The sequence below is a fragment of the Scyliorhinus canicula genome, chromosome 3 (assembly GCF_902713615.1).
Source record: "Scyliorhinus canicula chromosome 3, sScyCan1.1, whole genome shotgun sequence".
Taxonomy (NCBI): domain Eukaryota; kingdom Metazoa; phylum Chordata; class Chondrichthyes; order Carcharhiniformes; family Scyliorhinidae; genus Scyliorhinus; species Scyliorhinus canicula.
In genome coordinates, this window is record NC_052148.1 from 271220544 (window position 1) to 271234543 (window position 14000).

Sequence of the window (14000 nt, forward strand, 5' to 3'; positions counted from 1 at the left end):
TTATTTTTTTTTCCCAACTAAGGGGCAATGAAGCATGGCCAATCCACCTACCCTGCACATCTTTGGGTTGTGGGGATGAGACCCACGCAGACACGGGGAGAATGTGCAAACTCCGCACGGACAGTGACCCAGAGCCGGGATCGAACCCGGGTCCTCAGCGCCGCAGTCCCAGTGCTAGCCACTGCGCCACATGCTGCCCTCGGTGTTGTAAGACTTGATAGAGATGGCATAAATTCTCTGAGGCAAGGTACGGCAACTGAAGGCAGCTTGGTGGTACACGGACAGAGACAGACACACAGACAGAGACACTGACATAGATATTGACATAGACACTGATAGAGACAGGCAAACTGACATAGATACCAGCATAGACACTGATAGAGACAGGCAAACTGACATAGATACCGGCATAGACACTGATAGAGACAGGCAAACTGACATAGATATTGACATAGACACTGATAGAGACAGGCAAACTGACATAGATACCGGCATAGACACTGTTAGAGACAGGGACACTAGCAGACACAGACAGACACACTGACTGGGCGGGATTCCCTGATCCCCCGCCGAGTCGGAGAATCACCGGGGGTTGGCGTGAATCCCGCCCCCGCCGTCCTCCGAATTCTCCGGCCCCCCCAAAAGTCGGCGAAGCGTGAATCGCGCTCCCTGCCTCGGAGAATGGCGGGTACCGGCGCGACTCAATGGGCCCTGGGGCTGCCCGAATTCTCCGGCCCGTGATGGGCCGAAGTCCCGCTGGTTTATTGCCGGTCCCGCCGGCGTGGATCAGACCAGGTCACTTACCGGCGGGACCTGGCGGCGTGGGCTGGCTCTGGCTCCGGGGTCCTTGGGGGGGGGGGGGGGGGGGCGGGGGGCGCGCGCGGGGCAATCTGTCCCCGGGGCGTGCCTCCACGGTGGCCTGGCCCGCGATCTGGGCCCACCGATCCACGGGCGGGCCTGTGCCGTGGGGGCACTCTTTTCCTGCGCATCGGCCGTGTCAGCCTCCGCGATGGCCAGCGCGTAGGTGAACCCCCCCCTGCACATGCGCAAGGATGATGTCAGCAGCCGCCACTCTTCCGCGCATGCGCGGACTCTCGCCGGCCGGTGCCAAAAGCCTTCCACGGTCTAGCCCCTGAAAGTGCGGAGGATTCCACACCTTTGGGGCGGGCCAACGCTGGAGTGGCTCACGCCACTCTGTCCCGCCGGGACCCCCCGCCCCACCGGGTACGGGAGAATCCCGCCCACAGACACTGACAGAGACACTGACACAGAGAGACAGACAGACGGGGACAACACACAGACAAACACACAGATCATCAGACAGACACAAAAAGACAGCCAGATAAACACATCGTTAAATGCATTTTTGAGAACTTGTGAAGATGAAGAGTGGCTCATGAGTCTGCAGTGGGAAAATTTACCAAAATTCAAACATAAAATGAAATCAGAGTGTATGAGCATAATTTACAAAATGACCCCGGATAACAGGTTAAAAAAAGAGGAACTCAATCAGTGCCTATTATATACACTATGATGTTTTCTTCATAAATCGGAGTTTCAGGTAGGAAATTGACAGGTAAATAATCGTCATGATTGCCAATGCGAAATGATTCTTCCACAAGGACCATGCAGATGCGTCAATGCCTTGTGTGGCAAGGTATTGCTCTCCAGTGCACCTACAATACACAAGGAATCAAAACATTTATATTCGTCCACAAAACAACTCTGTTTATTGAGCATGCAGGTTTTGGTTCTGGTATTGTTTTAGCATTTAATCAACTGCAGTCATTATCACTGAACAAAAACAAGTTGCATTTATACATTGCCTTATGGTGTAATCTGTCCCAAGGTGCTTCATGGGAGCACTATCAAGCCAACTTTGTCAGCAAACAACATAAGGAGGTACTCATAAAATTTACAGTGCTGAAGGAGGCCATTCGGCCCATCGAGTCTGCACTGGCCCTTGGAAAGAGCACCCTACCCAAGCCCATACCTCCACCCTAAGCCCTCACCCCCACCCTATCTCCGTAACCCACCTAACCGTTTTTTTGGACACAAAGGGCAATTCAGCATGGCCAATTCACCTAACCTGCACATCTTTGGACTGTGGGAGGAAACCGGAGCACCCGGAAGAAACCCACGCAGACACGGGGTGAACGTGCAAACTCCGCACAGTGACCCAAGCCGCGTATCAAACCTGAGACCCTGGCGCTGTGAAGCAACAGTGCTAACCACTGTGCTACCGTGCCGCCCCGGTCTGCAAAAGGGTTTACAGAGATAGGGAGAGGTGTGGAGGGTCAATATGCTGATCTCGCCTCCCCCCCATATCCCTTAATCCCTTCAGCCCCAAGAGCTGTATCGAATTCCTTCCTGAAATTACACAGCGTTTTGGCCTCAACTACTTTCTGTGGTAGCGAATTCCACAGATTCATCACTCTCTGGGTGAAGAAATGTCTCCTCCCTTCAGTCCTAAAAGGTTTACCCCTTATCCTCAAACTTTGACCCCTAGTTCTGGAATCTTTACCATTGGGGACATTCTTTCTGAATCTACCCTGTCTAATCCTATTAGAACTTTATAATTTTCTATGAGATCCCCTCTCACTCCTCTAAACTCCAATCAGTATACTCCTAACTGATTTGTTTCCCCTCATATGACAGTCCCGCAATCCCAGGAATCATCCTGGTAAACCTTCACTGCACTCCCTCCATAGCAAGAACATTCTTCCTCAGAAAGGGACACCAAAACTGCACATGAACTGCACAACCTTGATAACATAGAACATACAGTGATCCAGCTACAGTGCAGACTTTGTTTGCACTGAGTGCTGAATCTGGGTGCATTTGAGTGCTACAGTGAGAGTTTGGTGACTGAGGGATTTAGGTGAGGAGGGAGCAAGGTGCTCCTTTCATTTCATTTCCGCAAAGAGCAAGAAGGGAGCCAGGAGTTTACAGAGAGTGCAGCTGACCGGGAGCAGAGTCGGAGGGCGGAGGTCCAGTTGGTCCACAGGGCAGCTATATTCTGTAAGGCAAGAGGGGATGGAGGCTAGGGCAGTTGCATGCTCCTCCTGTAGGATGTGGGTGGTGAGGGATACCACCGGTGTCCCCGCTTACTATACCTGCGGGAAGTGCACCCAACTCCAGCTCCTCAGAGACCGTGTTAGGGAACAGGAGCTGGAGCTGGATGAACTTCGGATCATCCGGGAGGCAGAGGGGTTATAGAGAAGAGTTACAGGGAGGTAGCTGCACCCAAGGTACTGGACAAGAGTAGATGGGTTACAGTCAGGGGAAAGAAAACCTAACTTGCACAGCTTTGGACTGTGGGAAGAAACCGTAGCACCCGGAGGAAACCCACGCAGATATGGGGAGAACATGCAGACTCCGCACAGACAGTGACCCAGTGGGGAATCGAACCTGGGACCCTGGTGCTGTGAAGCCACAGTGCTAACCACTGTGTTACCATGCTGCCCTCTATGCTGCCGTGCTGCCTTGATGTCTAACTAGCTGCTCCTGTTTTTGAGTCCACACTGTATGAAAAACATTGTCATTTTTATATATTACAGATTAACTTTCACAATGCGGTACAACTACCGTATTATGGTCAAGTCACCACACTGACATACAAAAGATCGCCGAAACATTAAACTAAAACTCTTCTTTAAAGGTGTATGTTTTTTAAAAACTTACATTACTATTTCAGTATATGCATCACAGTTGTTTTCTTTGGGAGTAGATCCTGTTTCAGAGTTGTTGCAAAAATTCAGACCTACAAATTCATTCACCTGGAGAGCCTGTATAAAACCAAAGCATTATATCGGGTAACAAAAACATTCTTTTCACTTTCATATCTCCAATAGAATTGAGAGTTTGAGAGAAATCACACTACCCAAGTATTGAATCTATTTAGTCCATTAATAATATAGGGCAAAATTCTCCGACCCTGCTGAGGGTCGGAGAATCGCCCGGGGCCGCCGAAAATCCTGCCCCCGCCGTGGCAGAGATTCTCCGCCACCCGGGAATTGGCGGGGGCGGGAATCGCGGCGCGTCGAGGCCCCTGCGGCGATTCTCCGGCCCGCGATTGGCCGAAGTCCCGCCGCTGGGAGGCCTCTCCCACCGCCGAGGTTTGAACCACCTCTGGTGGCGGCGGGATCAACGGCGCGACCGGGCCCCCGGGGTCCTGGGGGGGGGGGGGGGGGGCGATCGGACCCCGGGGAGGTGCCCCCACGGTGGCCAGGCCCGCGATCGGGGCCCCCCTATCAGGGGGCGGGCCAGTGCTCTGGGTGCACTCTTTCTCCTCCGCCGCCGCCACGGCCTCCGCCATGGCGGAAGCGGAAGAGAAACCCACAGCGAGCATGCGCCGGTGGTGGCGTCAACTCCAGCGCATGCGCGAACCGGCAAAAGCCTTTCGGCCAGCCTCGCTGCTGGGCGGCGGGCCTGAAAGGCCGCTGGCGCCGGTTTTTGCACCACTCGGCGTGGTGCCAATCGCTCCGGCGCGGGCCTAGCCCCCAAAGGTGCGGAGAAGTCCGCACCTTTGGGGAGGCCCGACCCCGGAGTGGTTGGCGCCACTCCCCTACGCCGGGACCCCCCGCCTCGCCGGGTAGGGGAGAATCCCGCCCACTGTGTGCTTCACCAAAGTTCACCTATGGGTTACATGATTGATTATTTATGTCTACATCACAGAATCATACAGGAGAGGAGACCATTCAGTCCATCATACTTAAATCGGACGTTTGAAAGAGCTATCCAATTAGTCCCATTCCCCCACTGCTCTTTCCCCATTTTCCTGAAACTGTTTTCTCTTAATCCCAATCCTCTTTTGAAAATTGCTACTGAATTTGCTTCCAGCACCATTTCAATGATGCATTCCCGATTGTAACAACTCAATATGTAAGTATAAATGATCTTCACCTCCCTTCTTCTTTTTTGTCAATCACCTTAAATCTGTGTCCACTGGTTAGGTGGCATTGGAAATCGCTTCTCCTAATTGATCAAGGCTTTGAACACCTCTAACGACACTCCTCTTGTTCTGTTCCAGGGAAACAACCCCAGTTATTATAGATTTATCTCCCTCATTGCCATGGAGTAGGAGATGTCACACCCAATCACCTTTGTTGAATTAATTCCTAATCAGAGTCTTACTGAGGATCATTCACTGCACGCAGAATGTTTCTCTGGATTATATAGCGGCGTTAAAGAGATAGAGGCATTGAGGCATGATAGTGATATTTAACTGAAGTTTCTCTTCCCTGGAACCATTCTCATAAACCTTTGCTGTCCCCTCTCTAAAGCCTTCACACATCCTTCTTAAAATTCTGGATTTCCAGAAAGCCTCCAGAAAGGTGCCACACAAAAGGCTGCTGCAAAGGATAAAGATGCATGGCTTAAGGGGAAAGTAGTAGCATGGATAGAGGATTGGTTAATTTTTTTTTTTTTTTTTTTAATTTAGTTTACCCAATCATTTTTCCAATTAAGGGGCAATTTAGAGTGGCCAATCCACCTAGCTTGCACATTTTTGGGTTGTGGGGGCGAAACCCACGCAAACACGGGGAGAATGTGCAAACTCCACACGGACAGTGACCCAGAGCCGGGATCGAACCTGGGACCTCAGCGCCGTGAGACCGCAGTGCTAACCCACTGCGCCACCGTGCTGCCCTGAGGATTGGTTAATTAATAGAAAGCAAAGAGTGGGGATTAATGGGTGTTTCTCTAGTTGGCAATCAGTAGCTCGTGGTGTCCCTCAGGAATCAGTGTTGGGCCCATAATTGTTCACAATTTACAGAGATGATTTGGAGTTGGGGACCAAGGGCAATGTGTCCAAGTTTGCAGACAACACTAAGATGAGTGGTAAAGTGAAAAGTGCAGAGGATACTGGAAGTCTGCAGAGGGATTTGGATAGGTTAAGTGAATGGCCTAGGGTCTGGCAGATGGAATACAATGTTGACAAATGTGAGGTTATCCATTTTGGTAGGAATAACAGCAAATGGGATTATTATTTAAATGATAAAATATTAAAACATGCCGCTGTGCAGAGAGACCTGGGTGTGCTAGTGCATGAGTCGCAAAAAGTTGGTTTACAGGTGCAACAGGTGATCAAGAAGGCAAATGGAATTTTGTCCTTCATTGCTAGAGGGATGGAGTTTAAGACTATGGAGGTTATGCTGCAATTGTATAAGGTGTTAGTGAGGCCACACCTGGAGTATTGTGTTCAGTTTTGGTCTCCTTACCTGAGAAAGGACATACTGGCGCTGGAGGGTGTGCAGAGGAGATTCACTAGGTTAATTCCAGAACTGAAGGGGTTGGATTACGAGGAGAGGTTGAGTAGACTGGGACTGTACTCGTTGGAATTTAGAAGGTTGAGGGGGGATCTTATAGAAACATATAAAATTATGAAGGGAATAGATAGGATAGATGCGGGCATGTTGTTTCCACTGGCGGGTGAAAGCACAACTAGGGGGCATAGCCTCAAAATAAGGGGAAGTAGATTTAGGACTGAGTTTAGGAGGAACTTCTTCACCCAAAGAGTTGTGAATCTATGGAATTCCTTGCCCAGTGTAGCCGTTGAGGCTCCTTCATTAAATGTCTTTAAGACAAAGATAGAGAGTTTTTTGAAGAATAACGGGTTCGGGCCGGAAAGTGGAGCTGAGTCCACAAAAGATCAGCCATGATCTCATTGAATGGCGGAGCAGACTCGAGGGGCCAAATGGCCTACTCCTGCTCCTAGTTCTTATGTTCTTATGTAAAATGTGGTGCCCAGAAATGGACACAATACTCCAGTTGAGGTCAGACCAATATTCTTTAAACATTCACCACAACCTCCTTGCTTTTATACTTTGTGCCTCTGTTTATGAAACCCAGGATCCAAATGCATTTTTAACCACTTTGCCCTTGAGGAGGACGCTGACAGACTGGTGAAATGGGCAGATAAACGGCAGGTGAAATTCTGAGAGTTGTGAAGTGATATATATTTTGGAAGGAAGTATGAAAAGAGGCAACACTTTTTAAAAGGGGCATAGCAACAGAGAGTCCCGGGGGCTTGTTTATACCAATCTTTGAAGGTGACGGGTCACATTGATAAATCTGGTTAGAAGGAACATACGGGATATTTGTGAATAGAGGCAAAGAGCATAAAAACGAGGAAGTTGTGCTGAACCTTTACAAATCCCTGGTTAGGCCACCACTGAAGCATTGTGTTCGATTCTGGGCACCGCAGTTCAGAATGAACGTCGAGGCTTCGGAGAGGTTGCAGAGGAGGACATTTCCTCGCACGTTCCTCGGGATGACAGACTTCAATTATCTGGAGAGGGTGGAGGAACCGTGATTGATCTCCCTGGAGCAGAGAAAGTTTAGGGGCAATTTAATGGGATCTATTCGAAATGAGGAATTACTCACAGTGATGAAAAACTCTTCCAGAAGAGTCAATAACCAGAGGACGCAGATTTGAAAATTAAAATCACTTATTGTCACCAGTAGGCTTCAATGAAGTTACTGTGAAAAGCCCCTAGTCGCCACATTCCGGCGCCTGTCCGGGGAGGCTGGTACGGGAATCGAACCGTGCTGCTGGCCTGCTGGGTCTGCTTTAAAAGCCAGCGATTTAGCCCAGTGTGCTAAACCAGCCCCTGATTTGAATTTATTGGCAAAAAAGGCAAGAATGGAAATGATGAGAATGTTTTGTTTTACGCAGCGGGTTGTTGTGATCTGGAAGGCGTTGCCTGAAAGGGCGGTGGAAGCAGATTCAATAATAACTTTCAAACGGGAATCGGAGAAATACTTGAAAAGGCAAAATTTGTTGGACTATAGGAGGAGACAGCAAGGGACTCAGACTAATTGAGTAGCTCTTTCAAAGGGCTAGCACAGGCACAATGGGCTGACTGGCCTCATTCTCCGTGTATGATCCTGTCACTACAGATATAGTAATTCCATAGTACTTACAGTCATGCCATATCGTGGGATACTCAAATACTTCAGCCAAGCCAACCAGGTTACAACACTCGGCAAGTTCACCAGCAGACCCGAGAAGATCTGGAGACAAATACAAATTGTTAACATGTGTACATAGCCCAAGCTTTCAGTCACATTGTCTGCCATTGATGTAGACTTTGTGACAACATTATCATAGATATCATAGAATTTACAGTGCAGAAGGAGGCCATTCAGCCCATCGAGTCTGCACCGGCTCTTGGAAAGAGCACCCTACCCAAGGTCAACAACTCCAAAACATGATTTTTTAAAATACCGACTACTGTTATATTACTTGTTTGTAATATGTTGTTACTCTTTGCTTTACTTCCAGAAAGATCTGATGGACAAACACTGGCCACTGATGGCCGTTCAGAATTGTACTGAGTCTCGGTGCAGATGTTGGGGCCCAGTATGAGAATACTGTATGAGAATCCTGGGTGATGCGTTCAGGACGTTGACTGGAGTATTACCACCCCCACCGTGGTGGGTGACCCTGCAGCAGATGCGGCAAGCCAACCAAACGTCCATCGTCTTCGGTAAACCAGAAGATGTTGTTGTCAGCCGGCATTATAAAATCCCACTCTCTGATTAATGTCCGGGCCACTCACTTTGCACAACAGTGTATGATTCAGCACCTGTTGCTGCTTCTCTTTGATTGGGTTTTTACAGGTACTTGCTCCTGGCTGATACAATCACAAAATACCTCAGAGGCTGGAAATGTGAAATAAGAACAGAAAATGCTGGAAAGTCCTGAGCAGGTCTGGCAGCGTCTGTGGAGGGAGAACCAGATTGAGTGACCTTTCATCGGAACGAGTGAAGGTCCCGATGGAGGTGGTGGTAAAAGTTCATTCCATCTGAAAACCTGGCTGGAATTCCCGGCTCGTTGCGGCTCACTTTTCCCGCTGGGAGCACATCCCCGCCAGCGGGTTTCCAGGCGGAGTGGGGTGGTTACACTGGGAAATCCCATTGACAAGCGACGGGAGGATAGAATCCCGCTGCCGGCGAACGGCGCATGCCCGTGAAACAAGCGGCTGGGGGTCCGGAGAATCCCGCCCATCTCTGTTTCTATTTCCACAGATGCTGTCAGACATGCTGAGTATTTCCAGCATTTTCTCGTTTTTATTGGCTCAATGTATGCGGAAAGCGTGCATTCATAGATCATGGAATTTACAGTGCAGAAGGAGGCCATTCAGCCCATCGAGTCTGCACCGGCTCTTGGAAAGAGCACCCTACCCAAGGTCAACACCTCCACCCTATCCCTATAACCCAGTAACCCCACCCAACACTAAGGGCAATTTTGGAGACTAAGGGCAATTTATCATGGCCAATCCACCTAACCTGCACATCTTTGGACTGTGGGAGGAAAGCGGAGCACCCGGAGGAAACCCACGCACACACGGGGAGAACGTGCAAACTCCGCACAGACAGTGACCCAAGCAGGAATCGAACCTGGGACCCTGGTGCTGTGAAGCAATTGCGCTAACCACAATGCTACCGTGCTGCCTGCATTCTGATGGAAGCATTTGCATATCTTAAAAATAATAATGATAATCTTTATTATTGTCACAAGTAGGCTTACATTAACACTGCAGTGAAGTTACTGTGAAAATCCCCTAGTCGCCACATTCCGGCGCCTGTTCGGGGACACGGAGGGAGAATTCAGAATGTCCAATTCACCTAACAAGCACGTCGTTCGGGACTGTGGGAGGAAACCGGAGCACCCGGAGGAAACCCACGCAGACATGGGGTGAACGTGCAGACTCCGCACGGACAGTGACCCAAGCAGGAATCGAACCTGGGTCCTTGGCTACCGTGCCGGCCTCACACAGTCACATATTAAAACAACAACTTGATTTAGTCAGGTACCAGACCCCCTGGGCGGAACCTGCTGTGCCAGATATAGGGATTTTCCAGGTTTCGGGTCTGGTGACCGTTATACATTTGTTGTTGTCGCAAAGATTAAAGGAAGTCAAGGTGCCATGCTTTAAGTTCATAAAAACAGAGCGCAGGGTTTAAGAGATGTTGCTTCTAAAGGGAAGGGAAAATGCTGGAAAATCTCAGCAAGTCTGGGAGCATCTGTAGGGAGAGAAAAGAGCCAATGTATCGAGTCCGATAACTCTTTGTCAAAGCGGCTTCTAAAGGGCAAGGTGGTGAACTCCCCCAACTGCTCGCGAAACGCTCTGCTGATGTCACTGTGTGTGACATTTCACCAGCCAATAGGGTTACTCAAATTCATAACAACATATAGTTGTTTATTCCTATAGCTAACCTATATTCCTATAGGATTATCGTTAAGTAAAACTTGAAGCTAGGCTGTCTTCTCCACTGAGCCACACCCAGCCGGGCGGGGAGGGGTGAGGGGCGAGCCAGGCATTAATCCCGACCTGAAATAAACACAACTGGAACCACAAAGCCAGGAGGGGGATCAGCGTGCCGCAACGCAGATACATAGCAGGCCTGAAGTACCCCTCCACTTCCAACGTTTCGCATGAAATAAATCTTTTACATTTTAAAATAAATGGGAGAGGAACTAACTAACATGGGGGACACACCCGACTGGGTCATCAATGGAATCCTGTAAATCGGCCTTTTGTTAAGAAAGCATGGACCAGGCAGCAATGCCTGATGGAGATGGTGCAATAGTTTGCAGGGAGGGAATGTTACCAACTTCAAATGGAGCCGGTTTTCCGGTCCTTCCGCATTTTGGGAAGCAGGATACGGGATCCAGTACCTGTACTTCACTGGGCGAATGATCAAAATTTGACACTGGGGCACAAAAGAGGAAATCAGGACAGGTTCCAGAAGCTTGGTCAGGAAGGTAGGTTTCACAGGACCATTTTTAAAGAGGTGAAGGGGAGGAGTGACTTCGGGGGGGGGGGGGGGGGGGGGGGGGCAGTTCCCGGGATTAGTGCCTGTGGAGCTGAAGGGACGGCTGCCGATGCTGGAATGATGAAAATCAGGGATGCTCAAGAGGCCAGAATATAAGAGCGCAGGTATCTGCGTGGTTATTGGACGAAAGGAGATTACAGCGATAGGGGGCGGGATTCTCCTGTACCCGGCATCGGAACCGCATTCGCCGATCAGCCGGAGAATCCACGTCGGTGCCGAAATTGGGAGCGGCGGCGCTTTTGCGATGCTCCTTCCCCTCCAAGACAGTACGGCGCGCACACCGTCGGAATGGCCTCAGGACGTTACCCTGAGGCCCTGTCCCTGATGCTCTGCCCCCCCGATGGGCTGAGTTGCCGACGGTGGCAGTCGTGTGTGGTATTTATTTTCGGGGATTCGGCTTGGAGGCTGCGTCCAGTCCCGCCACAGTCGGGGGGGGGGGGGGGGGGCGATCAGCGGGCAGGGGAGCTTTGGCAGTGGCTGATGGCACTGGTGGGTGGTGGTCCAGGGGTTGCGAGCCTGGTCATCACTATTTGGCAGGCCGGGTCCATGTTGCACGGCGCGGCCACGAATCCAACAATTCTCCAGCCGTAACCGCAGCTGGAGCCGGGTGCTCTACGCCGCGTGCCTGCAAGTCCCCCACGGACGGAGGATTGGTGGCCATTTTGCACTGTTTTTTCAGTCGTCAGCAGAGGATACTGGAAGTCTGCAGAGGGATTTGGATAGGTTAAGTGAATGGGCTCGGGTCTGGCAGATGGAATACAATGTTGACAAATGTGAGGTTATCCATTTTGGTAGGAATAACAGCAAACGGGATTATTATTTAAACAATAAAATATTAAAGCATGCCGCTGTTCAGAGAGACTTGGGTGTGCTAGTGCATGAGTCACAGAAGGTTGGTTTACAAGTGCAACAGGTGATTAAGAAGGCAAATGGAATTTTGTCCTTCATTGCTAGAGGGATGGAGTTTAAGACTAGGGAGGTTATGTTGCAATTGTATAAGGTGTTAATGAGGCCACACCTGGAGTATTGTGTTCAGTTTTGGTCTCCTTACTTGAGAAAGGACGTACTGGCGCTGGAGGGTGTGCAGAGGAGATTCACTAGGTTAATCCCAGAGCTGAAGGGGTTGGATTATGAGGAGAGGTTGAGTAGACTGGGACTGTACTCATTGGAATTTAGAAGGATGAGGGGGATCTTATAGAAACATTTAAAATTATGAAGGGAATAGATAGGATAGATGCGGGCAGGTTGTTTCCACTGGCGGGTGACAGCAGAACTAGGGGGCATAGCCTCAAAATAAGGGGAAGTAGATTTAGGACTGAGTTTAGGAGGAACTTCTTCACCCAAAGGGTTGTGAATCTATGGAATTCCTTGCCCAGTGAAGCAGTTGAGGCCCCTTCATTACATGTTTTTAAGGTAAAGATAGATAGTTTTTTGAAGAATAAAGGGATTAAGGGTTATGGTGTTCGGGCCGGAAAGTGGAGCTGAGTCCACAAAAGATCAGCCATGATCTAATTGAATGGCGGAGCAGGCTCAAGGGGCCAGATGGCCTACTCCTGCTCCTAGTTCTTATGTTCTTATGTTCTTATGTCTCAGAATCCAGCCCAGGGTAAAGGACGGCGCCGAGGGATTTGAAGACACAAGAGAAAGCAAAAATCAAATAGATGCAACTTACAATCATGAGAACAAACAGAACAGTAATCGAGAGGTTTGCAATGGTTAAGATGCTCTGCCCAGTCGCAACAGCCAATCCCATCGACGCAGCTGTAACAGACACCTGAACTAATGTCAGCGTTGCGATGAGAAAGCTAACGAGCTCCAGCTTCAACCCTGAAAAATAAAATAGAAAGTCTCACTGTCAAATCAACTCTTACACCTTTATTGTATTCTACAATGTTGCATCAGGTTCTATCTGGAATAATGAAAATTGCATCCAACATTTTGGGGAAGACTTGCTCTGTGCAGTCTGAATTATTTTTAACAAACAGAATTCTCAGTTATTTATCTTAAATTTATTAAGGTAGCCTGACACACAGTGAATCTCAGGTTTTAAATATTGTTTGCTTAATGACTCACAGTTTTTAAAAAAAAATTTAGTGCACCCAATAATTCTTTTCCAATTAAGGGGCAATTTAGCGTGGCCAATCCACCTACCCTGCGCATCTGTGGAACTCTTTGCCGCAAAGGGCTGTGGGGGTCAAGTTACTGAGTGTCTTTAAGACGGAGATAGATAGGTTCTTGATTAATCAGGGGTAATGGGGAGAAGGCAGGAGAATAGGGATGAGAAAAATATCAGCCATGATTGAATGGCGGAGGGCGGCACATGGCTCAGTGGTTAGCACTGCTGCCTACGCCGCTGAGGACCCGGGTTCGAATCCCGGCTCTGGGTCACTGTCCGTGTGGAGTTTGCACATTCCCCCTGTGTCTGCCCACAACCCAAAGATGTGCAGGTTACGTGGATTGGCCGCGCTAAACTGCCCCTTAATTGGAAAAAAACGTAATTGGGTCCTCTGAATTTATATTTAAAATAATGGTTGAATGTCGGAGCAGACTCGATGGGCCGAGTGGCCTAATCCTGCTCCTAAGTCTTACAGTGTTATGGTCTAATCACTGCGCCCCCGTGCCGCCTGAATGACTTGAGGTTTACGGAATAATTTAAAGAATATTTCCTGAAGAAACAATCTATTTGTTGTTTAAAATATTGGATTTAATATCCTATGCACATTCATATTCTTTTGCCGTGGCTCCAAGTGTACGTTTTACCACAGCCTCTCTTGAGTAAACACTACATCTAAAATATTCCCACTCCGGCTGTCACAAGGACTATGGGTGGAAGTTTCCATTTCCGAGACTAAGTGTGGTGGCGGGTTTCATAGCGCATATCCCGCTGTTCGGAATGACAGGATATTGTGCTTGGAAACTCATTAATTATGCACAGGCGCGAGTATCTCTCCAAATCACCCAGAGGGTCGGGAGTTCATTCACTTCCCGTTTCCTGTCAGGGTCAATGGTCCGGGTGCCATATTTAAACATGGCCCGAGTGTACACATCTCGCTCTGTCCAGACCACCTGTCTCCAGGACACACAGCGATCTCTGGGAACCAGAGGAGGAGGTCCGCAAGTCACAAGAAGGCAGAACTTTGCTTCAGTCACAAGGT

At 49.2% G+C, this 14000-nt stretch overlaps 1 protein-coding gene and 1 long non-coding RNA gene across 2 annotated transcripts in view; one reads left to right on the forward strand and one right to left on the reverse strand.

Moving 5' to 3' along the window:
• Positions 1-868: 868 nt before the first annotated feature.
• abcg2a (ATP-binding cassette, sub-family G (WHITE), member 2a) overlaps positions 869-14000 on the reverse strand; it is a 92401-nt gene continuing 79269 nt past the window's right edge. Inside the window, exons 13-16 of the mRNA XM_038792810.1 lie at positions 12518-12672; positions 7927-8016; positions 3685-3788; positions 869-1676 (exon numbers count right to left, since the gene is read on the reverse strand). Of these exons, the coding sequence (XP_038648738.1) occupies positions 1529-1676; positions 3685-3788; positions 7927-8016; positions 12518-12672 (497 nt within the window). The 3' untranslated portion in view covers positions 869-1528. The remainder of the gene's footprint in view (positions 1677-3684; positions 3789-7926; positions 8017-12517; positions 12673-14000) is intronic.
• On the forward strand, positions 8389-12703 carry LOC119963537. Its single transcript, XR_005460118.1, has 2 exons — positions 8389-8492; positions 12439-12703. It is a non-coding gene; the product is annotated as an uncharacterized LOC119963537 (long non-coding RNA).